This window comes from Lissotriton vulgaris, chromosome 4_1 (genome assembly GCF_964263255.1).
Source record: "Lissotriton vulgaris chromosome 4_1, aLisVul1.2, whole genome shotgun sequence".
Classification (NCBI taxonomy): domain Eukaryota; kingdom Metazoa; phylum Chordata; class Amphibia; order Caudata; family Salamandridae; genus Lissotriton; species Lissotriton vulgaris.
Window position 1 is genome coordinate 2,014,261,002 of NC_141691.1, and position 26,685 is coordinate 2,014,287,686.

The window sequence follows — 26,685 nt, forward strand, 5'->3', positions numbered from 1 at the left end:
GACCTTTGAGGAGTATACGCGGACGATGCCTAGCAAGAAGGTCGGAAAGAGGATCGGGACCGATCAGATGCTTCGTATGCTGATGAAAGACATGGCGGATATGAAAAAGCAGATGGCGGTAATGAATGGTGTGGGGGGGCCTAAGAGAGTCATCGGACCAGCATTGCCGGGAGTGGTCACTAGCGGGAGAGGTAGAAGGGCCAAGAAGGGAGCGTCGGGGGGGGAGGCCCCGGTTCCCGAAGCACCCCCTGCGCACCCGGTCACCCCGATCGAGGCCCCGACTCCGGTCCCAGATTTGGGCCAACCGATCCCTGTGGTAGTCACTCCTGCGAGCGGGGAGAATATGCCTCCTGAGCTGGCTGCCCAGTTGGCGGCATGGTTAGGCAAAGAGAACGAGGGGGCCACGGCTGAGGAAGCCAGGGCAATAATGAAGCAGTTGCGGCAATCGAAAGATGCTGCGAAGGCACCGTCTCCTTTTGTTTCCCCGCAGGCTCCCGTGGAACAACCAGTATCGGGCGTTGGTTCGGCAGGAACTACGGTCACAGTGGCCGGTTCAGTTAAGCAGCCGTTGCCGATTGCGGGGGAGGGATCGGTACCTTCAAGGAGGGAAAAAGTTGTTCAGCATATCCCGATTGAGGTAAAAGAAAGGATATGGGCTGATAAATACGTGAACATGTTTTCCTTGTTGACCGATCACTATGAGATTGAAAATGTTAAAAATCAAAAGGAGTTTCTGCATCCTAGTGTATGGCGCGCCAAGATGGCCGGTTTCAGAGTTGATGAATCGATCGACAATTGGGGCAGAGCGTTTGGAATGTTCATTGCAATTATGGGGGAACGTAGGCCCGAATTATTGGTGGGATTAGCCGTGTATCAGACACGTATCATGGAATTTTATGGAACATATGGTGGCAATCAATGGTTTTATTACAATAGCATATTTCGTAAGTCCAAGGAGCACGACTCATCCCTGACGTGGGATTGTTTCGACTCCATTTCCTGGCAGAGAATGGAGAAGTCAGGCACGGCGAAGTCGCCATCTTTAGGGGGGAATATGGTCGAGTTTTCCCGCCATTCATCTGGGGCGCCCTTTCGGGCAGGATCAAGCAATGATCAGCACACAAGGAATAATGGCAACTCAGGTAAAAAAGGGGTCTGCTGGAGCTTTAACAGAGGCAAACGTACTAGGCTGCAGGGATCTTGCAGGTCTAGGCATGAATGTGCTGGGTGCGGGCAGTCCTCGCACCCCGAGACCATGTGCAGAGCCAAAAATGGTGATACGGCAGGTAGGGGGGGCGCCAAACAGGTCTGAAATAGTCCGAGGGGCGCCTCTCCCTACCCCGATTGATATCATGGCAATGATTCCTTGGCTGAACGAATATCCGGATCATATCTCCGCTGGGGTGTTGCGAGATGGTTTTTCGTATGGTTTCCGCATCCCGGCGGGGGATTTTCAGGGTAAAGCGCAATGTAGGAACCAACTGTCGGTGCTGCAAAATACGGCGGTGGTACAAGCAAAGATTGGGAAGGAGGTGACCCGAGGTCGGGTTGCCGGCCCATATGACATGCCGCCTGTGGCTAATTTTCTTTGTTCGCCCCTAGGAGTGGTCCCCAAAAAAGACCCAGGGGAATTCAGGTTGATACATAATTTGTCAGCTCCAAGGGGCCTTTCGGTGAACGATGCGATTGACCCGGGAGTTTGTTCGGTGCGGTACGCATCTTTTGATGAAGCTGTCGCCATGTTGAATCGCCTGGGGCCCGGAGCGCTGATGACCAAATCGGACATTGAGTCGGCGTTCCGGTTGCTCCCGGTACACCCAGATGATCAGCGGCTCCTTGGTTTCATGTTTCAAGGACGCTACTACATAGATAAATGTATGCCAATGGGTTGCTCCATCTCTTGTGCGTATTTTGAAAAATTCAGTAGTTTTTTCCAATGGGCGTTCACTAGAACAACAGGGTTTACACATGTTATGCATTATCTTGATGATTTTCTATTTCTGGGGGCAGCCGGGGACATGGAATGTGCACAGGCTTTGAATGAATTTTGTGATCTCATGACTCACTTTGGCGTGCCATTGGCACCAGGTAAGACAGTGGGCCCGGCTACTTCGCTCGAGTTTCTTGGAATAGAGCTCGATTCCGAAGAGGGGTGCTTCCGTTTGCCTAAGGAAAAGGTAAAGAAGTTTAAGGCATCGCTTGAAACATGTATTAGCGAGACGAAGGTAAATTTGCATCAGTTGCAGCAGGCTGTGGGTCAGTTGAATTTTGCTCTTAGAGTGATACCGATGGCTCGCCCCTTTTCCCGCTCTATTGCTCAAGCCATGGTCGGCCTTAAGGAAGGGCACCACCGCACAAGGCTCTCGGCAGAGGTCCGCCAGGACATGCGCATATGGTTGGCATTCCTGGCGGATTTCAACGGTCGTGTCGTGTGGAACAAACCAGCGGTCTACTCCGTGGAGCTGGGGTTGTGGACGGACTCGGCAGGGAGTGTGGGCTTTGGCGCCATTTTGGGTAATCATTGGTCAGCACGAACCTGGCCGACATGGTGGCACGAGAGTGGGCTGACAGGTAACATTGGGTTTCTCGAACTGTTCCCTATTCTGGTGGCCTTAAAAACATGGCCGGAGGAGTTTCGTGATCGCTCTGTGGTGTTCTGGTCTGACAATATGACCGTGGTTGAGTGTATCAATAGTCAGGCAGCACGCTGCAAATGGATCTTGAGACTGTTAAAGGAAATTGTCCTGCTGTGTATGAGACTAAACGTCCACTTTAGGGCAAGACATGTGCCAGGGGTGTTAAATCAGGCAGCTGATGCGCTTTCTCGTTCCCGCATGCAGGCCTTCTGGGGTTTTCTGCCCTCAGCGGACTCGGTGGCGGCACCATTTCCCGAAGCTCTCTGGTCTCTCGGTGCCCCGGACTACAAGACCTCGTGGGAGAGAGTCTAGCACCCAGGACAAGGAAGGCTTATGAAGGGGCGTTCCGTTCTTATTTGGGTTCAGCTAGGGGGGGAGCTTTGGGGCCAAGAAGAGTATGTCCTGAACTTTTTGATATCATTACATCAGGCAGGCAAATCAGTGGCTACGGCCAATAGGCACCGGGCCGCCATTTCTTTCATGGCACGGGCCCATGGCATCCAGGATCCCACGGCGTCTTTCTTGGTACAGAAGGCGCTGCGTGGGTGGCAACGCCGTGAGGGTTGCAGAGTGGATGAAAGACACCCGATAGGTCTGGAAAGGTTGGCCCTGTTACTGTCCGTACTCCCTGCGACATGTTCATCTCAATCAGAGACAGTGCTATTCCGGGCCGCTTTTGCATTAGCATTCCATGGGGCTATGCGGGTAAGCGAGCTGGTAGCGAGGAACAAGCAGGATACGGGGGGAGGTCTGTGCCGGGAGCACATTCAAATTAAGGGGGAGACAATGGTAGTCTCATTTGCCAGGTCCAAGACCGATCAGAAAGCGATCGGGGACAGTATAGTCGTTCAGCGGATTCCAGGATCTCCCATGTGCCCGGTAGCATGCGTTGAGGAGTATTAGGCGCAGAGGGCGGCATCATGGGGGGGAAGCTTGCTGAGGCACGCCGACGCCACCCCACTGACTAGGTTTCAGTTCCAGCGGGTGCTAACGATGGCAATCGCAGCGGCGGGCTTGAACCCGTGCGAGTTTGTGACCCATTCCTTCCGGATAGGGGCTGCTACAGAGGCTACAGCCAGGGGTCTGAGTGTGGAAAAAGTGAAACAGTTGGGGCGTTGGTCCTCGAATTGTTATAAAAGATATGTGCGGTTGCACATGTTGTGAAGCCTATGTCTTGCACTCACGCTTCTTGTTTTTGTTTGGTTTACAGTGTCGCGAGCTTACGAGGCGGGGCGGACTGTGCAGTCGACCCGACACCTGGGAACCAGCGGTCAAAGATCACCGGCTGAGGAAAGAGTGGTGTGGGTCGTGGGCCACTCATACGTGAGGCGTGCCGCAGACGTATTCAAAGCAGGTGACATGAATCACATGGCTGGGGAATACGGGTACAGGGTGACCTTCTACGGAAGGGGCGGGCTCTGTATTGACCACTTTCAAAGTTTTATGGAGGGTTTGTTAGGGCGGACAAGGTCACCGCCATCTGTAATCATAGTGCATCTTGGGGGCAATGATTTGGTGACCACTGGTAGACGAGTACTTCTCGAATTGATATTATCCACAGTGAGTTGGTTGGCGAGAAGGGTTCCGGGGTGCACAATTGCATGGTCCCATATGATTCCACGGAAGGTGTGGCGGGGGGCTAATTCTGTGGCTGCTGTAAATCATTCAGTGAAGAAGGTGAATAACAAACTTGGTAGATTGTTCCGTACAAGTACATTGCATTCTATTCCGCATGGGTGTATCAGGGGGGACCATATGTATCTAGAAGATGGAGTTCATTTGTCCCGGGTGGGGAATACTTTACTCATAGGAGACCTCGTAGCTTGGTTAAAGAGTTTGCAGCTATGACCTTTAAGTAGGAGTTTTGTGGGGGGACCGGATAGCCGGTCAACTATCCGGCCTGTGGCGGTAAGGTCATGATCGGTGAGCAGGAATTAGAAGATCCCTAGAGGTTGGGCGTCACCCATTATGGATGGGAGCGCCCGGGGGGAGGGGCCATTGGCCCCTCAAACGGGGAGGCGGTCCCCTCTAAGGATGGGGACGCCAAAAGGGAAGGCGGCCATAGGCCCCTCCCTGGGGAGGAGGGGCTAGGGCCCCTCCTGGGAATTTCCCGGGGCCAGGACATCTGCGACGGCAGATGTGGTAAGTTGTGTGGGGTGGGAGGGGGGTCTACGCTACCTTCTAGACACCTCACACGAGTCCTCGGACGACCACTAAAGATGGCGTCGAGTTAAAAGGGGGCCCCCGCTAAGACAAGGGAAATTGGAAGTTGGCACAGAGGTACAGTCCTCTGTGCGACCGCCCCTCACAAGTGAGGGGGGAGTTCTGGTATTGGGGATCTGACACCGGTTACGACCTTGCCGTTGGCCCGTAATGTTAGGATGTACAATTTCAAAGTGAGTAATGCATTGGCAGGATGTTTAGTATCGGCTAGGAGAACCTTTGTATTAGAGATGTGTTAAGGTCAGCCAAGAACATCGTAATGTGTAAATGAAATTGTACATGATATGAAACTGTTATTTTAACGTTTTAATTTTGTTTCATATTTTAATAAATACGGCCGGGAGGGTAACTCCCTCCCGCCTTCCACAAGTTCAGAACCGTTTCCGTCTTCCCATCCTTGGGGGATTGTGTTGAGAGGGGGTGGCGAGTATCTCAGCCATATGGAAAGGGGCGACCACTCGGTCCCCCCGAACGTATGGTGGAGTGCCCCGATCCCCCCGGGAAGCCATTTTGGGCGGGAGGCGAGTCTCGGCTGGTATGCCCGAAGCGGCGTAGCCGGGGCGCGCCTTTTCCCGCCCAAGAGAGGGTTGTCCTAGACACCAACACCGCTGGCCACGCCCTGTAGGCGGATTGGAGGTGGGTCCACGCCCGCCTGAAGAAGGATAAAAGGAGCGACAAGCCAAGGAAGCATCCTCTTGTTCCTGTGCTCTGAAGCTGCACCTCCCCGTTGCACGTGAGCTCGAGACGGAACGAAGAGCCATTTTTGACCCACCCACCAGCCCCTGATGACAGCGTTTTGTTGTAATAAAGTCGAGTGTCATGATATTGTTTTCTTACAGGTCGTTTTGAATAAAGTTGGTAATTTGGTATGTAATAAAGTTGATAATTTTTCCTTTTCAGCATGTTTTATTCAGCAAAGTAGTTGCACCGGATGCTTGGTAGAGAGTATACTTTGATTTGCTTAAGTATAAATTGTTTTTCTCCACTTTAGTCTTAGATTGTCGTATTTATTTTGGTCGGGCGGTAAGGTCATGATCGGTGAGCAGGAATTAGAAGATCCCTAGAGGTTGGGCGTCACCCATTATGGATGGGAGCGCCCGGGGGGAGGCGGCCATTGGCCCCTCAAACGGGGAGGCGGTCCCCTCTAAGGATGGGGACGCCGAAAGGGAAGGCGGCCATAGGCCCCTCCCTGGGGAGGAGGGGCTAGGGCCCCTCCTGGGAATTTCCCGGGGCCAGGACATCTGCGACGGCAGATGTGGTAAGTTGTGTGGGGTGGGAGGGGGGTCTACGCTACCTTCTAGACACCTCACACGAGTCCTCGGACGACCACTAAAGATGGCGTCGAGTTAACAGGGGGCCCCCGCTAAGACAAGGGAAATTGGAAGTTGGCACAGAGGTACAGTCCTCTGTGCGACCGCCCCTCACAAGTGAGGGGGGAGTTCTGGTATTGGGGATCTGACACCGGTTACGACCTTGCCGTTGGCCCGTAATGTTAGGATGTACAATTTCAAAGTGAGTAATGCATTGGCAGGATGTTTAGTATCGGCTAGGAGAACCTTTGTATTAGAGATGTGTTAAGGTCAGCCAAGAACATCGTAATGTGTAAATGAAATTGTACATGATATGAAACTGTTATTTTAACGTTTTAATTTTGTTTCATATTTTAATAAATACGGCCGGGAGGGTAACTCCCTCCCGCCTTCCACAAGTTCAGAACCGTTTCCGTCTTCCCATCCTTGGGGGATTGTGTTGAGAGGGGGTGGCGGGTATCTCAGCCATATGTGTTTGTCCTCCTACAGGCAATTCTGCCTCCACCTTATTCATTATGTCTTCTCAAAACAGTGCCATGTAGCAAAACCAAGTCTCAAGCCAAGGAGCTGGGCTAGCAGGCTACATAAAGCTGAAGGTAGGCTGTATAAATATTTGGAGAAGGAAAGCTTCTCTTTTGGAAATTTTGCTCACATTCTTATATTGTGTTGGTAGATCCAGGGCTGGATGGGTCTTTTATTCCACTCTGCAATTCCCAGTGGGCTGGAGCCCAAGGAGGCCAGTTTTGAAAAGTCCAAGGTCACTCCTGGTTCCTCTGTCACCCTTTTCCAGTTCACTGAGGCATTTGTTGAGGCACAGGAGGCTTCGAGAGAGAGATAGAGAGAAGGAGTGTGGTGGAAGGAAGAGAGAAAGCAATCATAAAGGGAGAAAAGAGAGATAAAAGGGATGGGTAGAGCGCAATGATGGATAGAAAGAGAGATTGTGCGAGGAGACGAAGGGAGCTGGGTTGGTTTGAGCATTGCTGGCAGGGCTGCTTGTGGGTCTCTTGTCCAGCCCTGGGTAGGTCTGTGAAAGATGGAGGCAAAAGTAGTACCTGTAGGAAGGGTTGGTGCTCTCTGTCACATTTTCAAACAGTATGCTGGCATTTAAAAAAAGGAAAGATAAGAAAAAACACTGATAAGCGCAGACACACCAGGTAAGAAAGAGTTGATGCTGTAAAAAGAGCAGAGTCAAAGATGAGATAGAAGAATTCAAAGTCTTTCACATTACATTCCTCACTGGTGATGAGACGGCTGTGGTTGTGGGGAGATACTTACTAATCCCGTCTTGTAATCACCCGATGTTCCAGCTTTTGATCTTGTGCGTCTTTGTATCTAGAGTCTCATGTCTTTCATCGTCACAGAAGAGGATCCCAGAAGAACTGGGGTGATGATCTGTGTGCCCCTACACCCAGTCTATACAGATGCTATTGTGCAGTGTGGCGCTGTCAAGGTGGAGTGCCCCCTAGACGAAGAGAACGGATGGGCTCTAGACGTGTGTGAGATAAGGAGGTCCCTCGACAAAGCCCGAACTCACTGCACCCCTAAGGTGCTCTGCATCGCAAACCCCGGGAATCCAACAGGTGAGGAACAAACAGCAACATTGTGACCAACATCCTTAATGCTGCTTCTCCCACTCAGTGGTATTCTTTTTTCCTAGCTCTGCACCTAAAACAATCACCATCAATGAGCATTCTAGAATGTTCCTATGTTTAATGATGTTGGATGGGATTTTGAGATCTATTGTGACTTCATTCACCCGATGGACCATATTAATATTGAAGCCCATAAACAATAACATGTATGCAGATTCACGTGACGTGAAAATCTGAAGTCGTTCATTACCCAAGGAGTTTGCTGACCATCACACCCCCTTTGAATTAGTAAGGGCTTGTAGCTATGTGAGCAGGGTCGGAATGGCGAACCAAAATAAGTATGGTAAAAATGCTCAAACCAGCCACACTCCTTTTGCCACCTTTTATAACCACCCTTTTCAGCCATCCATTCTTCCATTCTATGTCTCTCCTCCTCTAATTTCTCTCTCTCTCTCTCTCTCTCTCCACCACCTCTCATTATTTTCTCTCTATACCCCCCTCTTAAAGCTTCTCCACCTGGTGAAATTAATCTTGGGGAGCTGGAGAAAGGGATAGATGCACCAGGAGTGGTTCAAGGCTTCCAAAACCAGGTTTCAAAAGCTCCACCCACCTGGGAAATGCCCTGTGGAATAAAAGGTATGTCTGGCAGGCACTGTATGTGAGGCAAAGCCCTTTTCTTGTCCACTTGCATCTACTTTTATACATAAAAGTTGAACGATTGTGCTAGTTGCCAACTTTGAATCATATAATGCAACATTGAGTTGTTCAGTATCTCATAGTGCTCCATTAAGACTGTTGGAGGATGTAACTACAGAGTAGGTCTTCATACAAATAAAACAGGAGCCACTCCTGTTGGAGGTAGTAACTTTTTTATTTCCATGTTTCGCCCTTTGGCATACAGGCTCCACAAGTTAGTCAGGGAATCATTGTCCCACCAACCGTAACTGCCATTGAGACTTAGCTCATCATCCACACACAGCGCCAAACTTACTAAACCCTTGCATTGCCATTGCGTTATGCAAGGTGTTGTAGGGTAGGTCGGGAACGTTTTGTAATCTGACTTAAGATCAGCTTGCACATTGCTTCCCAGTGGCATTTGGTAACATAAGTTATGTGTAAGAAGCATTTGGTGTGTGTGGGTGTGTGTGTGTGTGTGTATATATATAAATAAATATATATATATATATATATATATATAGTTCAACAAAAAGTTCAAACACGGCACACTTCTCAGCAGTAATATTTATTTTAGATCTCCTTCTCTCCACCCACGCGTTTCAAACACAGGGTTCTTGATCAAGGTCGTTTTCGAGAGTCCCTCAATACTTTCTATTTAAATAGTAATTCCCCACTTTACCCATTATGAGGCATTGTGGGAAATGTGGTTACTATATTTCCAAATTAACATAGATTGGCCTCACAGATTCTCTTGTTATCATTTCCACTTTAGTACGGTTATTTAGAATTCTTTTATTTAAATCATGTAACCAAATGAATACATTGATTCAATATAAACAAAATATAGTAGTTTATTATATGTTTCAATGTTACATATAAACATTAGTTGACGAAGTGTCACATTTGATATTTATCAAATACTTCAAATCTTGGGCTGAGTGCCTTCATTATGCCTGGCAACCTCTTGCATAATTCACTACAGAAACAGAAGATACCATTGCCTTGGCAATTTCTATGATAAATAAATCAGCAAATCAAAACGGAGAGAGAGGACTAGATAAGCCAGTCCGAATCCCCAAATTAATATGTAATTATCAAAAAAGGACTAGCTAGGTTGTGTTTATAAAGGGAGACTCAGTACGTATGATGGCAAACCATTTGGTTTGGTTGTTAAGCCCTCACCCACCGACCTAGTCGGTGGCATGCTTCATCATCGGGCCCACCACAGTGACGCCGAATGCGTCCTGGGTGTGCTTCGACTCCAGATTACTGAGGAGCTGGTATACTTCTCTGAGTGTGCTGTGAGGGGGTGTATAAGAAAGTGATTTAAAAGCTATGCTGTAGGTCCCAGTGCCCGAGGGTATATAGAACTTTAATAGCTGGGCCCACGCTAGCGTATAAAAAGGCAAGCGGACGCGGTGGAGCGAATTATGAACTCCCGCGTCCTATGTGGTCGACATGTTTCAGCCAGGCCTTTTCTTGTTATAAAACTGGCTTTCCTCAGGACCAATGAGAGTGTGGGTGAAAAAATTAATATTAAGTGAAGTGATTATTAAAATGTGTCGCACACGCTAAGGTGCTATACGTGTGTGGAGGGGGGTTCCCTCCGCTTTACTGTACACAAAACATAGAGGACGAAGACAGACGTACATGGTAAAGTCAGGTAAGTATTTTATACCAAAAACACAACGCACTGCCGGCAAGTTAAAGGTGTGTGAACGACCTCTACCGGCGGGATTTTAACGTGGCCATGAAATTATATGGCGACAGTGAGATATAAGGCGTTACTAAGCGAAGTGAAAGTGGTGGACTAAACAGCGGAAGATAGTCAATGAGTGAGAATCAAGCATAGGTAATTCTGTTTCCTCACACATGCTATTTGCTGTTAAAGCCTCAAAGGTCACCAGGCAGGGAAGAGCGGACCCTAAAAGTTTTTTAGGGAGGCAGGGATTAGAACCTGTTGGGAGAGAAGGTAGCTTACCTATTTCGACGTGAAGGTTGTATCTCAGTACTTACGAGATTACCGGCCTCCGTGCTCCATGAACCTGTAGTCCTGCTGCGGTGTCCCGAGTGAGTGGAGATCAGGAGCGTTCTGATATTTATACTCGTTCAGGAAGGGCGGTACCTGCAGAGGGGTGGAGCAAGGGGCGTAGCTGCGCATGTAGAATGATCAGTGTCAAGTGCTCATGGGCTACGCATGCGCAGAAGTGTATAATTGTTTACATTTGGAAAGAGTAGCACAGAGGGACTGTAGAAAGGGACAGGGCCACGAGTCCAGACGGGAACAGGGCTCAGCAATTCAATGAATTCCATGGTATGGAATCATTAAGTCCAGTCAAGTGGGTGGAAAGGCGGTAAATCCACCGCTGTTCTTTTGTGTGAAGGGTTCTCTCATCACAGTTGTCGAATTTCTCGATGACTGTCCACGAAAAATCGTTAGGAGTATGGTTGTGCGACAGGAAATGTTCTGTTAATTTACTGATATTCTTGCCACACCTCATGGTGCTCCTGTGTTCGGTCATTCTTGTCCTTACTTTTCTGGTCGTCATCCCGACGTATCTTAGGCCGCAATGGCATGTTATTAAGTACACCAAGTTAGCAGAATTGCAATTGGTGAACTGCCGTTGCGTCCAAACTTTGCCATCTTCGAGATTGAGTGTTTTGGATGGAGTGGTCAGATGGCAGACACTGCAATTGTTGCATGGTTGATGTCCAGTTAGTTTGGGCAGCCCCCACGCATTGAGGATAGTGTTGCCTGAGGGACGTTGGTTTTTTCTGGGTCTTGTCGAGACCAACTGGTCCCTTAAGTTTTTAGCTCTCTTAAAGGCAAAGCGAGGGAGGTCCCACTTCCTGGTGCCAGAATTGATTATTTTCCAGTTCTTCTTGATAATGCTGGACACCTGATTAGAGGCCGTGTTGTACGTTGTAACACAGGTCATCACAGGAGGTTCCGTTGGTTTCGGTATGGTTTCCAGGAGTGCATCCCTGTTCAGGTTGCGTGCCCTTTTACAGGTTTTAGAGATGATTCTCGTTGGATAACCACGGTCTTCCAGTTTATGGACTAAGGCTCCGGACTGTGACTTGTAGTCTTGAATGTTACTACAGTTGCGCCTTATTCTTAAAAACTGGCCAAATGGGAGGTTTTCTCTGAGAGGCCTAGGGTGGAAACTGTCAAAGCGCAGCAAGGAGTTACGTGAGGTGGGCTTGTAGTAGGTGGTGGTAGTTAAGCCATTGTTCTGTGCTTTAATGTTAAGGTCCAGGAAAGCCAGTTCAGTGGGGCTGCTCGTGCATGTGAAGCGCAGATAAGCATCCCGATCGTTAATCCACGTCAAGAAATGCTTCAGGGTGTCTTCATTGCCCTCCCAGATAATGAAGATGTCGTCAATGTAACGACGCCAGGTGATTATGTTGGCCGAGTATGGGTTAGTGGGAGACTCGATGTGGCTACGTTCGAAGTGGTGAACGTACAGTCCGGCCACGCTCGGGGCAAAAACACTCCCCATCGAGGTTCCATTGGTCTGGAGGTAGAATTTTCCTTCATACTCGAAGTAGTTATCCTTGAGAGCCAGTGCCGCACACTCAAGAATGAATTTTCGTGGGGTGCGATGTTGCCAAGTGGTTTCCATTAGGACATCGTGTAGTACTTGCAAAGTAGCATCCTGGGGTAAGCTTGTGTATAAGCTTTCAATATCCAGTCCGACCAGGAGTTGAGATTCGGGATTGAATGCCATATCTTTGATGACATTTAGTAGATGTTTAGTATCCTGGATGTAGGATGGTGTTTTTTGTACAAGGGGATTGAGGAAAAAATCGCAGAAGCGTGAGAGTGGTTCGAGCAGAGATTGAATGCCGACACTATGGGTCTCCCTGGTGGCGGATTTTTACCCTTATGTACCTTAGGTAAGGTGTAAAAATACGGTACCCTCGCGTTCTTGGTGCAAAGATAATCGCCCTCCTGTTTGGAGATATGTTCCGCATCAACAGCCTCTTTGACGATTCGGTTGATTTTCAGTTGGAGTTCCTCAGTGGGGTCTTTGTTCAGGAGCTTATAGTTCCGAGTGTCACTCAATAAACGGCAGCATTCCTTGTCGTAGTCACACTTGTTCATGACCACAATCCCTCCTCCTTTATCCGCAGGTTTTATAATGCGGGTCGAGTCACTTTGTAGATGTTTGATGATCTTGCGTTCTTGAAAGGAGAAGTTGTTGAACTTGTTCCCAGGTTGTAATTTCTCAATTTCTGCATAGACGGCATTTTCAAAAGTGATAATTTCCACAGGTATGCTTGTCGGTGGCGGAGTGAAGGTGGATTTTACTTTCAAACCGGTTTCGTTTATGTTTTCTTGATTATCATCCTGTTTTTCTTGCTTTTCAAAAAATGCTTTCAGTTTTAACTTGCGGAAAAACTCAGCAAGCTCAACATGAAGTTTGAACGTGTCGAGTCTAGTGGTAGGAACAAAGGAGAGGCCTTTATTGAGGACGGCAGTTTCCTCGTTGGTTAGGGGTATGTCTGAAATATTGAACACCAAAGGGTTGTCCACTCGGGGTTCGGTTACTTGCTGGTCCCCGCTTGTTCTCGGGATTTGTTCCGGGTGTTCGAACTGACCGGGTCTTCTTCCGTTTCCCAATGTACCCGTTGTCCGGGATTTCTTCTCTTGCCGCGTGATCTGCGGCCCTGGCCTAAAAAAGGATACCGTTGATTCTGGTTGTTCTGAAAGTATGGCATCTGTCCTGGGGCGTACATTGGAGGGTATCCAAAATATGGAGGAACGGGGCCAAAAGGTGGAGGGCCGAAATTATGATTTTGTGGAGGTCCTTGCCACGGTTGTGGCCAATTTTGGCCTCTACGTCCCCTTCCTCTTGTGCTGTTCGAGCCCGTACTGGACCCACTTGAGACGGAGCTGTTGTCATCAGAGTTATCTTGCCCTTTAGTCGGTGCAGTGTAATCGTCATCGGCATAGGGGTATGTTTTCGAGTAACTGAACCTTTTCAGGTCCTTTTCAAACTTTTTCATTTTAGTTTGGGTTAAGTATTCATTGTACTCAGAAATCTCTCGGTTCTGGTCCTCAAGTTTTTTCTTGTAACCAGTAAGAGTGGTCTTGAAATGTGTCTCTGATGCCTGGATTTCTATGACTATGGAGTCAGATAGGCGTTTAGCAGTCTTGATGATGAGTACCAACCAGTCTCTGGTACAGTGCCACGCTATTTGGGCCCAGTCCTTCCTGAAGGTAACGTCATCCAGGAAGATCCTGGGGCGTTGGTAACTAGCAGTCCCCTTGGTGCTGTATTGGTTCGCAGATATTGTGCGAGGACGATGCCATGTAGGATCGTGCGAATTCGGTTCCGTTTTTTCTCAGTGAGAGCGTCCCAATCTGAAGTCTGTGCTACGGTAGAAGCTGTAGAGAAATCTGCCTGGAGTGAAGGGTCTGAGAGGATTTCACTGATGTCATCCTCCGTGTAGGTTAGGCCAAAGTTTTGCGCCATGGTGTTAAGGTGTCAATATATCTCTCGCAGCTGTGCGCTGCCAAGTATCAGCAAATCAAAATGGAGAGAGAGGACTAGATAAGCCAGTCCGAATCCCCAAATTAATATGTAATTATCAAAAAAGGACTAGCTAGGTTGTGTTTATAAAGGGAGACTCAGTACGTATGATGGCAAACCATTTGGTTTGGTTGTTAAGCCCTCACCCACCGACCTAGTCGGTGGCATGCTTCATCATCGGGCCCACCACAGTGACGCCGAATGCGTCCCGGGTGTGCTTCGACTCCAGATTACTGAGGAGCTGGTATACTTCTCTGAGTGTGCTGTGAGGGGGTGTATAAGAAAGTGATTTAAAAGCTATGCTGTAGGTCCCAGTGCCCGAGGGTATATAGAACTTTAATAGCTGGGCCCACGCTAGCGTATAAAAAGGCAAGCGGACGCGGTGGAGCGAATTATGAACTCCCGCGTCCTATTTGGTCGACATGTTTCAGCCAGGCCTTTTCTTGTTATAAAACTGGCTTTCCTCAGGACCAATGAGAGTGTGGGTGAAAAAATTAATATTAAGTGAAGTGATTATTAAAATGTGTCGCACACGCTAAGGTGCTATACGTGTGTGGAGGGGGGTTCCCTCCGCTTTACTGTACACAAAACATAGAGGACGAAGACAGACGTACATGGTAAAGTCAGGTAAGTATTTTATACCAAAAACACAACGCACTGCCGGCAAGTTAAAGGTGTGTGAACGACCTCTACCGGCGGGATTTTAACGTGGCCATGAAATTATATGGCGACAGTGAGATATAAGGCGTTACTAAGCGAAGTGAAAGTGGTGGACTAAACAGCGGAAGATAGTCAATGAGTGAGAATCAAGCATAGGTAATTCTGTTTCCTCACACATGCTATTTGCTGTTAAAGCCTCAAAGGTCACCAGGCAGGGAAGAGCGGACCCTAAAAGTTTTTTAGGGAGGCAGGGATTAGAACCTGTTGGGAGAGAAGGTAGCTTACCTATTTCGACGTGAAGGTTGTATCTCAGTACTTACGAGATTACCGGCCTCCGTGCTCCATGAACCTGTAGTCCTGCTGCGGTGTCCCGAGTGAGTGGAGATCAGGAGCGTTCTGATATTTATACTCGTTCAGGAAGGGCGGTACCTGCAGAGGGGTGGAGCAAGGGGCGTAGCTGCGCATGTAGAATGATCAGTGTCAAGTGCTCATGGGCTACGCATGCGCAGAAGTGTATAATTGTTTACATTTGGAAAGAGTAGCACAGAGGGACTGTAGAAAGGGACAGGGCCACGAGTCCAGACGGGAACAGGGCTCAGCAATTCAATGAATTCCATGGTATGGAATCATTAAGTCCAGTCAAGTGGGTGGAAAGGCGGTAAATCCACCGCTGTTCTTTTGTGTGAAGGGTTCTCTCATCACAGTTGTCGAATTTCTCGATGACTGTCCACGAAAAATCGTTAGGAGTATGGTTGTGCGACAGGAAATGTTCTGTTAATTTACTGATATTCTTGCCACACCTCATGGTGCTCCTGTGTTCGGTCATTCTTGTCCTTACTTTTCTGGTCGTCATCCCGACGTATCTTAGGCCGCAATGGCATGTTATTAAGTACACCAAGTTAGCAGAATTGCAATTGGTGAACTGCCGTTGCGTCCAAACTTTGCCATCTTCGAGATTGAGTGTTTTGGATGGAGTGGTCAGATGGCAGACACTGCAATTGTTGCATGGTTGATGTCCAGTTAGTTTGGGCAGCCCCCACGCATTGAGGATAGTGTTGCCTGAGGGACGTTGGTTTTTTCTGGGTCTTGTCGAGACCAACTGGTCCCTTAAGTTTTTAGCTCTCTTAAAGGCAAAGCGAGGGAGGTCCCACTTCCTGGTGCCAGAATTGATTATTTTCCAGTTCTTCTTGATAATGCTGGACACCTGATTAGAGGCCGTGTTGTACGTTGTAACACAGGTCATCACAGGAGGTTCCGTTGGTTTCGGTATGGTTTCCAGGAGTGCATCCCTGTTCAGGTTGCGTGCCCTTTTACAGGTTTTAGAGATGATTCTCGTTGGATAACCACGGTCTTCCAGTTTATGGACTAAGGCTCCGGACTGTGACTTGTAGTCTTGAATGTTACTACAGTTGCGCCTTATTCTTAAAAACTGGCCAAATGGGAGGTTTTCTCTGAGAGGCCTAGGGTGGAAACTGTCAAAGCGCAGCAAGGAGTTACGTGAGGTGGGCTTGTAGTAGGTGGTGGTAGTTAAGCCATTGTTCTGTGCTTTAATGTTAAGGTCCAGGAAAGCCAGTTCAGTGGGGCTGCTTGTGCATGTGAAGCGCAGATAAGCATCCCGATCGTTAATCCACGTCAAGAAATGCTTCAGGGTGTCTTCATTGCCCTCCCAGATAATGAAGATGTCGTCAATGTAACGACGCCAGGTGATTATGTTGGCCGAGTATGGGTTAGTGGGAGAATCGATGTGGCTACGTTCGAAGTGGTGAACGTACAGTCCGGCCACGCTCGGGGCAAAAACACTCCCCATCGAGGTTCCATTGGTCTGGAGGTAGAATTTTCCTTCATACTCGAAGTAGTTATCCTTGAGAGCCAGTGCCGCACACTCAAGAATGAATTTTCGTGGGGTGCGATGTTGCCAAGTGGTTTCCATTAGGACATCGTGTAGTACTTGCAAAGTAGCATCCTGGGGTAAGCTTGTGTATAAGCTTTCAATATCCAGTCCGACCAGGAGTTGAGATTCGGGATTGAATGCCATATCTTTGATGACATTTAGTAGATGTTTAGTATCCCGGATGTAGGATGGTGTTTTTTGTACAAGGGGATTGAGGAAAAAATCGCAGAAGCGTGAGAGTGGTTCGAGCAGAGATTGAATGCCCGACACTATGGGTCTCCCTGGTGGCGGATTTTTACCCTTATGTACCTTAGGTAAGGTGTAAAAATACGGTACCCTCGCGTTCTTGGTGCAAAGATAATCGCCCTCCTGTTTGGAGATATGTTCCGCATCAACAGCCTCTTTGACGATTCGGTTGATTTTCAGTTGGAGTTCCTCAGTGGGGTCTTTGTTCAGGAGCTTATAGTTCCGAGTGTCACTCAATAAACGGCAGCATTCCTTGTCGTAGTCACACTTGTTCATGACCACAATCCCTCCTCCTTTATCCGCAGGTTTTATAATGCGGGTCGAGTCACTTTGTAGATGTTTGATGATCTCGCGTTCTTGAAAGGAGAAGTTGTTGAACTTGTTCCCAGGTTGTAATTTCTCAATTTCTGCATAGACGGCATTTTCAAAAGTGATAATTTCCACAGGTATGCTTGTCGGTGGCGGAGTGAAGGTGGATTTTACTTTCAAACCGGTTTCGTTTATGTTTTCTTGATTATCATCCTGTTTTTCTTGCTTTTCAAAAAATGCTTTCAGTTTTAACTTGCGGAAAAACTCAGCAAGCTCAACATGAAGTTTGAACGTGTCGAGTCTAGTGGTAGGAACAAAGGAGAGGCCTTTATTGAGGACGGCAGTTTCCTCGTTGGTTAGGGGTATGTCTGAAATATTGAACACCAAAGGGTTGTCCACTCGGGGTTCGGTTACTTGCTGGTCCCCGCTTGTTCTCGGGATTTGTTCCGGGTGTTCGAACTGACCGGGTCTTCTTCCGTTTCCCAATGTACCCGTTGTCCGGGATTTCTTCTCTTGCCGCGTGATCTGCGGCCCTGGCCTAAAAAAGGATACCGTTGATTCTGGTTGTTCTGAAAGTATGGCATCTGTCCTGGGGCGTACATTGGAGGGTATCCAAAATATGGAGGAACGGGGCCAAAAGGTGGAGGGCCGAAATTATGATTTTGTGGAGGTCCTTGCCACGGTTGTGGCCAATTTTGGCCTCTACGTCCCCTTCCTCTTGTGCTGTTCGAGCCCGTACTGGACCCACTTGAGACGGAGCTGTTGTCATCAGAGTTATCTTGCCCTTTAGTCGGTGCAGTGTAATCGTCATCGGCATAGGGGTATGTTTTCGAGTAACTGAACCTTTTCAGGTCCTTTTCAAACTTTTTCATTTTAGTTTGGGTTAAGTATTCATTGTACTCAGAAATCTCTCGGTTCTGGTCCTCAAGTTTTTTCTTGTAACCAGTAAGAGTGGTCTTGAAATGTGTCTCTGATGCCTGGATTTCTATGACTATGGAGTCAGATAGGCGTTTAGCAGTCTTGATGATGAGTACCAACCAGTCTCTGGTACAGTGCCACGCTATTTGGGCCCAGTCCTTCCTGAAGGTAACGTCATCCAGGAAGATCCTGGGGCGTTGGTAACTAGCAGTCCCCTTGGTGCTGTATTGGTTCGCAGATATTGTGCGAGGACGATGCCATGTAGGATCGTGCGAATCCGGTTCCGTTTTTTCTCAGTGAGAGCGTCCCAATCTGAAGTCTGTGCTACGGTAGAAGCTGTAGGGAAATCTGCCTGGAGTGAAGGGTCTGAGAGGATTTCACTGATGTCATCCTCCGTGTAGGTTAGGCCAAAGTTTTGCGCCATGGTGTTAAGGTGTCAATATATCTCTCGCAGCTGTGCGCTGCCAAGTATCAGCAAATCAAAACGGAGAGAGAGGACTAGATAAGCCAGTCCGAATCCCCAAATTAATATGTAATTATCAAAAAAGGACTAGCTAGGTTGTGTTTATAAAGGGAGACTCAGTACGTATGATGGCAAACCATTTGGTTTGGTTGTTAAGCCCTCACCCACCGACCTAGTCGGTGGCATGCTTCATCATCGGGCCCACCACAGTGACGCCGAATGCGTCCCGGGTGTGCTTCGACTCCAGATTACTGACGAGCTGGTATACTTCTCTGAGTGTGCTGTGAGGGGGTGTATAAGAAAGTGATTTAAAAGCTATGCTGTAGGTCCCAGTGCCCGAGGGTATATAGAACTTTAATAGCTGGGCCCACGCTAGCGTATAAAAAGGCAAGCGGACGCGGTGGAGCGAATTATGAACTCCCGCGTCCTATGTGGTCGACATGTTTCAGCCAGGCCTTTTCTTGTTATAAAACTGGCTTTCCTCAGGACCAATGAGAGTGTGGGTGAAAAAATTAATATTAAGTGAAGTGATTATTAAAATGTGTCGCACACGCTAAGGTGCTATACGTGTGTGGAGGGGGGTTCCCTCCGCTTTACTGTACACAAAACATAGAGGACGAAGACAGACGTACATGGTAAAGTCAGGTAAGTATTTTATACCAAAAACACAACGCACTGCCGGAAAGTTAAAGGTGTGTGAACGACCTCTACCGGCGGGATTTTAACGTGGCCATGAAATTATATGGCGACAGTGAGATATAAGGCGTTACTAAGCGAAGTGAAAGTGGTGGACTAAACAGCGGAAGATAGTCAATGAGTGAGAATCAAGCATAGGTAATTCTGTTTCCTCACACATGCTATTTGCTGTTAAAGCCTCAAAGGTCACCAGGCAGGGAAGAGCGGACCCTAAAAGTTTTTTAGGGAGGCAGGGATTAGAACCTGTTGGGAGAGAAGGTAGCTTACCTATTTCGACGTGAAGGTTGTATCTCAGTACTTACGAGATTACCGGCCTCCGTGCTCCATGAACCTGTAGTCCTGCTGCGGTGTCCCGAGTGAGTGGAGATCAGGAGCGTTCTGATATTTATACTCGTTCAGGAAGGGCGGTACCTGCAGAGGGGTGGAGCAAGGGGCGTAGCTGCGCATGTAGAATGATCAGTGTCAAGTGCTCATGGGCTACGCATGCGCAGAAGTGTATAATTGTTTACATTTGGAAAGAGTAGCACAGAGGGACTGTAGAAAGGGACAGGGCCACGAGTCCAGACGGGAACAGGGCTCAGCAATTCAATGAATTCCATGGTATGGAATCATTAAGTCCAGTCAAGTGGGTGGAAAGGCGGTAAATCCACCGCTGTTCTTTTGTGTGAAGGGTTCTCTCATCACAGTTGTCGAATTTCTCGATGACTGTCCACGAAAAATCGTTAGGAGTATGGTTGTGCGACAGGAAATGTTCTGTTAATTTACTGATATTCTTGCCACACCTCATGGTGCTCCTGTGTTCGGTCATTCTTGTCCTTACTTTTCTGGTCGTCATCCCGACGTATCTTAGGCCGCAATGGCATGTTATTAAGTACACCAAGTTAGCAGAATTGCAATTGGTGAACTGCCGTTGCGTCCAAACTTTGCCATCTTCGAGATTGAGTGTTTTGGATGGAGTGGTCAGATGGCAGACACTGCAATTGTTGCATGGTTGATGTCCAGTTAGTTTGGGCAGCCCCCACGCATTAAGGATAGTGTTGCCTGAGGGACGTTGGTTTTTTCTGGGTCTTGTCGAGACCAACTGGTCCCTTAAGTTTTTAGCTCTCTTAAAGGCAAAGCGAGGGAGGTCCCACTTCCTGGTGCCAGAATTGATTATTTTCCAGTTCTTCTTGATAATGCTGGACACCTGATTAGAGGCCGTGTTGTACGTTGTAACACAGGTCATCACAGGAGGTTCCGTTGGTTTCGGTATGGTTTCCAGGAGTGCATCCCTGTTCAGGTTGCGTGCCCTTTTACAGGTTTTAGAGATGATTCTCGTTGGATAACCACGGTCTTCCAGTTTATGGACTAAGGCTCCGGACTGTGACTTGTAGTCTTGAATGTTACTACAGTTGCGCCTTATTCTTAAAAACTGGCCAAATGGGAGGTTTTCTCTGAGAGGCCTAGGGTGGAAACTGTCAAAGCGCAGCAAGAAGTTACGTGAGGTGGGCTTGTAGTAGGTGGTGGTAGTTAAGCCATTGTTCTGTGCTTTAATGTTAAGGTCCAGGAAAGCCAGTTCAGTGGGGCTGCTCGTGCATGTGAAGCGCAGATAAGCATCCCGATCGTTAATCCACGTCAAGAAATGCTTCAGGGTGTCTTCATTGCCCTCCCAGATAATGAAGATGTCGTCAATGTAACGACGCCAGGTGATTATGTTGGCCGAGTATGGGTTAGTGGGAGACTCGATGTGGCTACGTTCGAAGTGGTGAACGTACAGTCCGGCCACGCTCGGGGCAAAAACACTCCCCATCGAGGTTCCATTGGTCTGGAGGTAGAATTTTCCTTCATACTCGAAGTAGTTATCCTTGAGAGCCAGTGCCGCACACTCAAGAATGAATTTTCGTGGGGTGCGATGTTGCCAAGTGGTTTCCATTAGGACATCGTGTAGTACTTGCAAAGTAGCATCCTGGGGTAAGCTTGTGTATAAGCTTTCAATATCCAGTCCGACCAGGAGTTGAGATTCGGGATTGAATGCCATATCTTTGATGACATTTAGTAGATGTTTAGTATCCTGGATGTAGGATGGTGTTTTTTGTACAAGGGGATTGAGGAAAAAATCGCAGAAGCGTGAGAGTGGTTCGAGCAGAGATTGAATGCCCGACACTATGGGTCTCCCTGGTGGCGGATTTTTACCCTTATGTACCTTAGGTAAGGTGTAAAAATACGGTACCCTCGCGTTCTTGGTGCAAAGATAATCGCCCTCCTGTTTGGAGATATGTTCCGCATCAACAGCCTCTTTGACGATTCGGTTGATTTTCAGTTGGAGTTCCTCAGTGGGGTCTTTGTTCAGGAGCTTATAGTTCCGAGTGTCACTCAATAAACGGCAGCATTCCTTGTCGTAGTCACACTTGTTCATGACCACAATCCCTCCTCCTTTATCCGCAGGTTTTATAATGCGGGTCGAGTCACTTTGTAGATGTTTGATGATCTCGCGTTCTTGAAAGGAGAAGTTGTTGAACTTGTTCCGAGGTTGTAATTTCTCAATTTCTGCATAGACGGCATTTTCAAAAGTGATAATTTCCACAGGTATGCTTGTCGGTGGCGGAGTGAAGGTGGATTTTACTTTCAAACCGGTTTCGTTTATGTTTTCTTGATTATCATCCTGTTTTTCTTGCTTTTCAAAAAATGCTTTCAGTTTTAACTTGCGGAAAAACTCAGCAAGCTCAACATGAAGTTTGAACGTGTCGAGTCTAGTGGTAGGAACAAAGGAGAGGCCTTTATTGAGGATGGCAGTTTCCTCGTTGGTTAGGGGTATGTCTGAAATATTGAACACCAAAGGGTTGTCCACTCGGGGTTCGGTTACTTGCTGGTCCCCGCTTGTTCTCGGGATTTGTTCCGGGTGTTCGAACTGACCGGGTCTTCTTCCGTTTCCCAATGTACCCGTTGTCCGGGATTTCTTCTCTTGCCGCGTGATCTGCGGCCCTGGCCTAAAAAAGGATACCGTTGATTCTGGTTGTTCTGAAAGTATGGCATCTGTCCTGGGGCGTACATTGGAGGGTATCCAAAATATGGAGGAACGGGGCCAAAAGGTGGAGGGCCGAAATTATGATTTTGTGGAGGTCCTTGCCACGGTTGTGGCCAATTTTGGCCTCTACGTCCCCTTCCTCTTGTGCTGTTCGAGCCCGTACTGGACCCACTTGAGACGGAGCTGTTGTCATCAGAGTTATCTTGCCCTTTAGTCGGTGCAGTGTAATCGTCATCGGCATAGGGGTATGTTTTCGAGTAACTGAACCTTTTCAGGTCCTTTTCAAACTTTTTCATTTTAGTTTGGGTTAAGTATTCATTGTACTCAGAAATCTCTCGGTTCTGGTCCTCAAGTTTTTTCTTGTAACCAGTAAGAGTGGTCTTGAAATGTGTCTCTGATGCCTGGATTTCTATGACTATGGAGTCAGATAGGCGTTTAGCAGTCTTGATGATGAGTACCAACCAGTCTCTGGTACAGTGCCACGCTATTTGGGCCCAGTCCTTCCTGAAGGTAACGTCATCCAGGAAGATCCTGGGGCGTTGGTAACTAGCAGTCCCCTTGGTGCTGTATTGGTTCGCAGATATTGTGCGAGGACGATGCCATGTAGGATCGTGCGAATCCGGTTCCGTTTTTTCTCAGTGAGAGCGTCCCAATCTGAAGTCTGTGCTACGGTAGAAGCTGTAGAGAAATCTGCCTGGAGTGAAGGGTCTGAGAGGATTTCACTGATGTCATCCTCCGTGTAGGTTAGGCCAAAGTTTTGCGCCATGGTGTTAAGGTGTCAATATATCTCTCGCAGCTGTGCGCTGCCAAGTATCAGCAAATCAAAACGGAGAGAGAGGACTAGATAAGCCAGTCCGAATCCCCAAATTAATATGTAATTATCAAAAAAGGACTAGCTAGGTTGTGTTTATAAAGGGAGACTCAGTACGTATGATGGCAAACCATTTGGTTTGGTTGTTAAGCCCTCACCCACCGACCTAGTCGGTGGCATGCTTCATCATCGGGCCCACCACAGTGACGCCGAATGCGTCCCGGGTGTGCTTCGACTCCAGATTACTGACGAGCTGGTATACTTCTCTGAGTGTGCTGTGAGGGGGTGTATAAGAAAGTGATTTAAAAGCTATGCTGTAGGTCCCAGTGCCCGAGGGTATATAGAACTTTAATAGCTGGGCCCACGCTAGCGTATAAAAAGGCAAGCGGACGCGGTGGAGCGAATTATGAACTCCCGCGTCCTATGTGGTCGACATGTTTCAGCCAGGCCTTTTCTTGTTATAAAACTGGCTTTCCTCAGGACCAATGAGAGTGTGGGTGAAAAAATTAATATTAAGTGAAGTGATTATTAAAATGTGTCGCACACGCTAAGGTGCTATACGTGTGTGGAGGGGGGTTCCCTCCGCTTTACTGTACACAAAACATAGAGGACGAAGACAGACGTACATGGTAAAGTCAGGTAAGTATTTTATACCAAAAACACAACGCACTGCCGGCAAGTTAAAGGTGTGTGAACGACCTCTACCGGCGGGATTTTAACGTGGCCATGAAATTATATGGCGACAGTGAGATATAAGGCGTTACTAAGCGAAGTGAAAGTGGTGGACTAAACAGCGGAAGATAGTCAATGAGTGAGAATCAAGCATAGGTAATTCTGTTTCCTCACACATGCTATTAAAGTTTTTTAGGGAGGCAGGGATTAGAACCTGTTGGGAGAGAAGGTAGCTTACCTATTTCGACGTGAAGGTTGTATCTCAGTACTTACGAGATTACCGGCCTCCGTGCTCCATGAACCTGTAGTCCTGCTGCGGTGTCCCGAGTGAGTGGAGATCAGGAGCGTTCTGATATTTATACTCGTTCAGGAAGGGCGGTACCTGCAGAGGGGTGGAGCAAGGGGCGTAGCTGCGCATGTAGAATGATCAGTGTCAAGTGCTCATGGGCTACGCATGCGCAGAAGTGTATAATTGTTTACATTTGGAAAGAGTAGCACAGAGGGACTGTAGAAAGGGACAGGGCCACGAGTCCAGACGGGAACAGGGCTCAGCAATTCAATGAATTCCATGGTATGGAATCATTAAGTCCAGTCAAGTGGGTGGAAAGGCGGTAAATCCACCGCTGTTCTTTTGTGTGAAGGGTTCTCTCATCACAGTTGTCGAATTTCTCGATGACTGTCCACGAAAAATCGTTAGGAGTATGGTTGTGCGACAGGAAATGTTCTGTTAATTTACTGATATTCTTGCCACACCTCATGGTGCTCCTGTGTTCGGTCATTCTTGTCCTTACTTTTCTGGTCGTCATCCCGACGTATCTTAGGCCGCAATGGCATGTTATTAAGTACACCAAGTTAGCAGAATTGCAATTGGTGAACTGCTGTTGCGTCCAAACTTTGCCATCTTCGAGATTGAGTGTTTTGGATGGAGTGGTCAGATGGCAGACACTGCAATTGTTGCATGGTTGATGTCCAGTTAGTTTGGGCAGCCCCCACGCATTGAGGATAGTGTTGCCTGAGGGACGTTGGTTTTTTCTGGGTCTTGTCGAGACCAACTGGTCCCTTAAGTTTTTAGCTCTCTTAAAGGCAAAGCGAGGGAGGTCCCACTTCCTGGTGCCAGAATTGATTATTTTCCAGTTCTTCTTGATAATGCTGGACACCTGATTAGAGGCCGTGTTGTACGTTGTAACACAGGTCATCACAGGAGGTTCCGTTGGTTTCGGTATGGTTTCCAGGAGTGCATCCCTGTTCAGGTTGCGTGCCCTTTTACAGGTTTTAGAGATGATTCTCGTTGGATAACCACGGTCTTCCAGTTTATGGACTAAGGCTCCGGACTGTGACTTGTAGTCTTGAATGTTACTACAGTGTCGCCTTATTCTTAAAAACTGGCCAAATGGGAGGTTTTCTCTGAGAGGCCTAGGGTGGAAACTGTCAAAGCGCAGCAAGGAGTTACGTGAGGTGGGCTTGTAGTAGGTGGTGGTAGTTAAGCCATTGTTCTGTGCTTTAGTGTTAAGGTCCAGGAAAGCCAGTTCAGTGGGGCTGCTCGTGCATGTGAAGCGCAGATAAGCATCCCGATCGTTAATCCACGTCAAGAAATGCTTCAGGGTGTCTTCATTGCCCTCCCAGATAATGAAGATGTCGTCAATGTAACGACGCCAGGTGATTATGTTGGCCGAGTATGGGTTAGTGGGAGACTCGATGTGGCTACGTTCGAAGTGGTGAACGTACAGTCCGGCCACGCTCGGGGCAAAAACACTCCCCATCGAGGTTCCATTGGTCTGGAGGTAGAATTTTCCTTCATACTCGAAGTAGTTATCCTTGAGAGCCAGTGCCGCACACTCAAGAATGAATTTTCGTGGGGTGCGATGTTGCCAAGTGGTTTCCATTAGGACATCGTGTAGTACTTGCAAAGTAGCATCCTGGGGTAAGCTTGTGTATAAGCTTTCAATATCCAGTCCGACCAGGAGTTGAGATTCGGGATTGAATGCCATATCTTTGATGACATTTAGTAGATGTTTAGTATCCTGGATGTAGGATGGTGTTTTTTGTACAAGGGGATTGAGGAAAAAATCGCAGAAGCGTGAGAGTGGTTCGAGCAGAGATTGAATGCCCGACACTATGGGTCTCCCTGGTGGCGGATTTTTACCCTTATGTACCTTAGGTAAGGTGTAAAAATACGGTACCCTCGCGTTCTTGGTGCAAAGATAATCGCCCTCCTGTTTGGAGATATGTTCCGCATCAACAGCCTCTTTGACGATTCGGTTGATTTTCAGTTGGAGTTCCTCAGTGGGGTCTTTGTTCAGGAGCTTATAGTTCCGAGTGTCACTCAATAAACGGCAGCATTCCTTGTCGTAGTCACACTTGTTCATGACCACAATCCCTCCTCCTTTATCCGCAGGTTTTATAATGCGGGTCGAGTCACTTTGTAGATGTTTGATGATCTCGCGTTCTTGAAAGGAGAAGTTGTTGAACTTGTTCCCAGGTTGTAATTTCTCAATTTCTGCATAGACGGCATTTTCAAAAGTGATAATTTCCACAGGTATGCTTGTCGGTGGCGGAGTGAAGGTGGATTTTACTTTCAAACCGGTTTCGTTTATGTTTTCTTGATTATCATCCTGTTTTTCTTGCTTTTCAAAAAATGCTTTCAGTTTTAACTTGCGGAAAAACTCAGCAAGCTCAACATGAAGTTTGAACGTGTCGAGTCTAGTGGTAGGAACAAAGGAGAGGCCTTTATTGAGGACGGCAGTTTCCTCGTTGGTTAGGGGTATGTCTGAAATATTGAACACCAAAGGGTTGTCCACTCGGGGTTCGGTTACTTGCTGGTCCCCGCTTGTTCTCGGGATTTGTTCCGGGTGTTCGAACTGACCGGGTCTTCTTCCGTTTCCCAATGTACCCGTTGTCCGGGATTTCTTCTCTTGCCGCGTGATCTGCGGCCCTGGCCTAAAAAAGGATACCGTTGATTCTGGTTGTTCTGAAAGTATGGCATCTGTCCTGGGGCGTACATTGGAGGGTATCCAAAATATGGAGGAACGGGGCCAA

The 26,685-nt window shown here is 47.8% G+C and overlaps 1 protein-coding gene across 1 annotated transcript in view; it reads left to right on the plus strand.

Moving 5' to 3' along the window:
* Nucleotides 1–26,685, plus strand: part of LOC147724878 (alanine aminotransferase 2-like) — a 164,825-nt gene that overhangs the window by 103,644 nt on the left and 34,496 nt on the right. Inside the window, exon 5 of the mRNA XM_086966404.1 lies at nt 7,506–7,749. Within this exon, the coding sequence (XP_086822530.1) occupies nt 7,506–7,749 (244 nt within the window). The remainder of the gene's footprint in view (nt 1–7,505; nt 7,750–26,685) is intronic.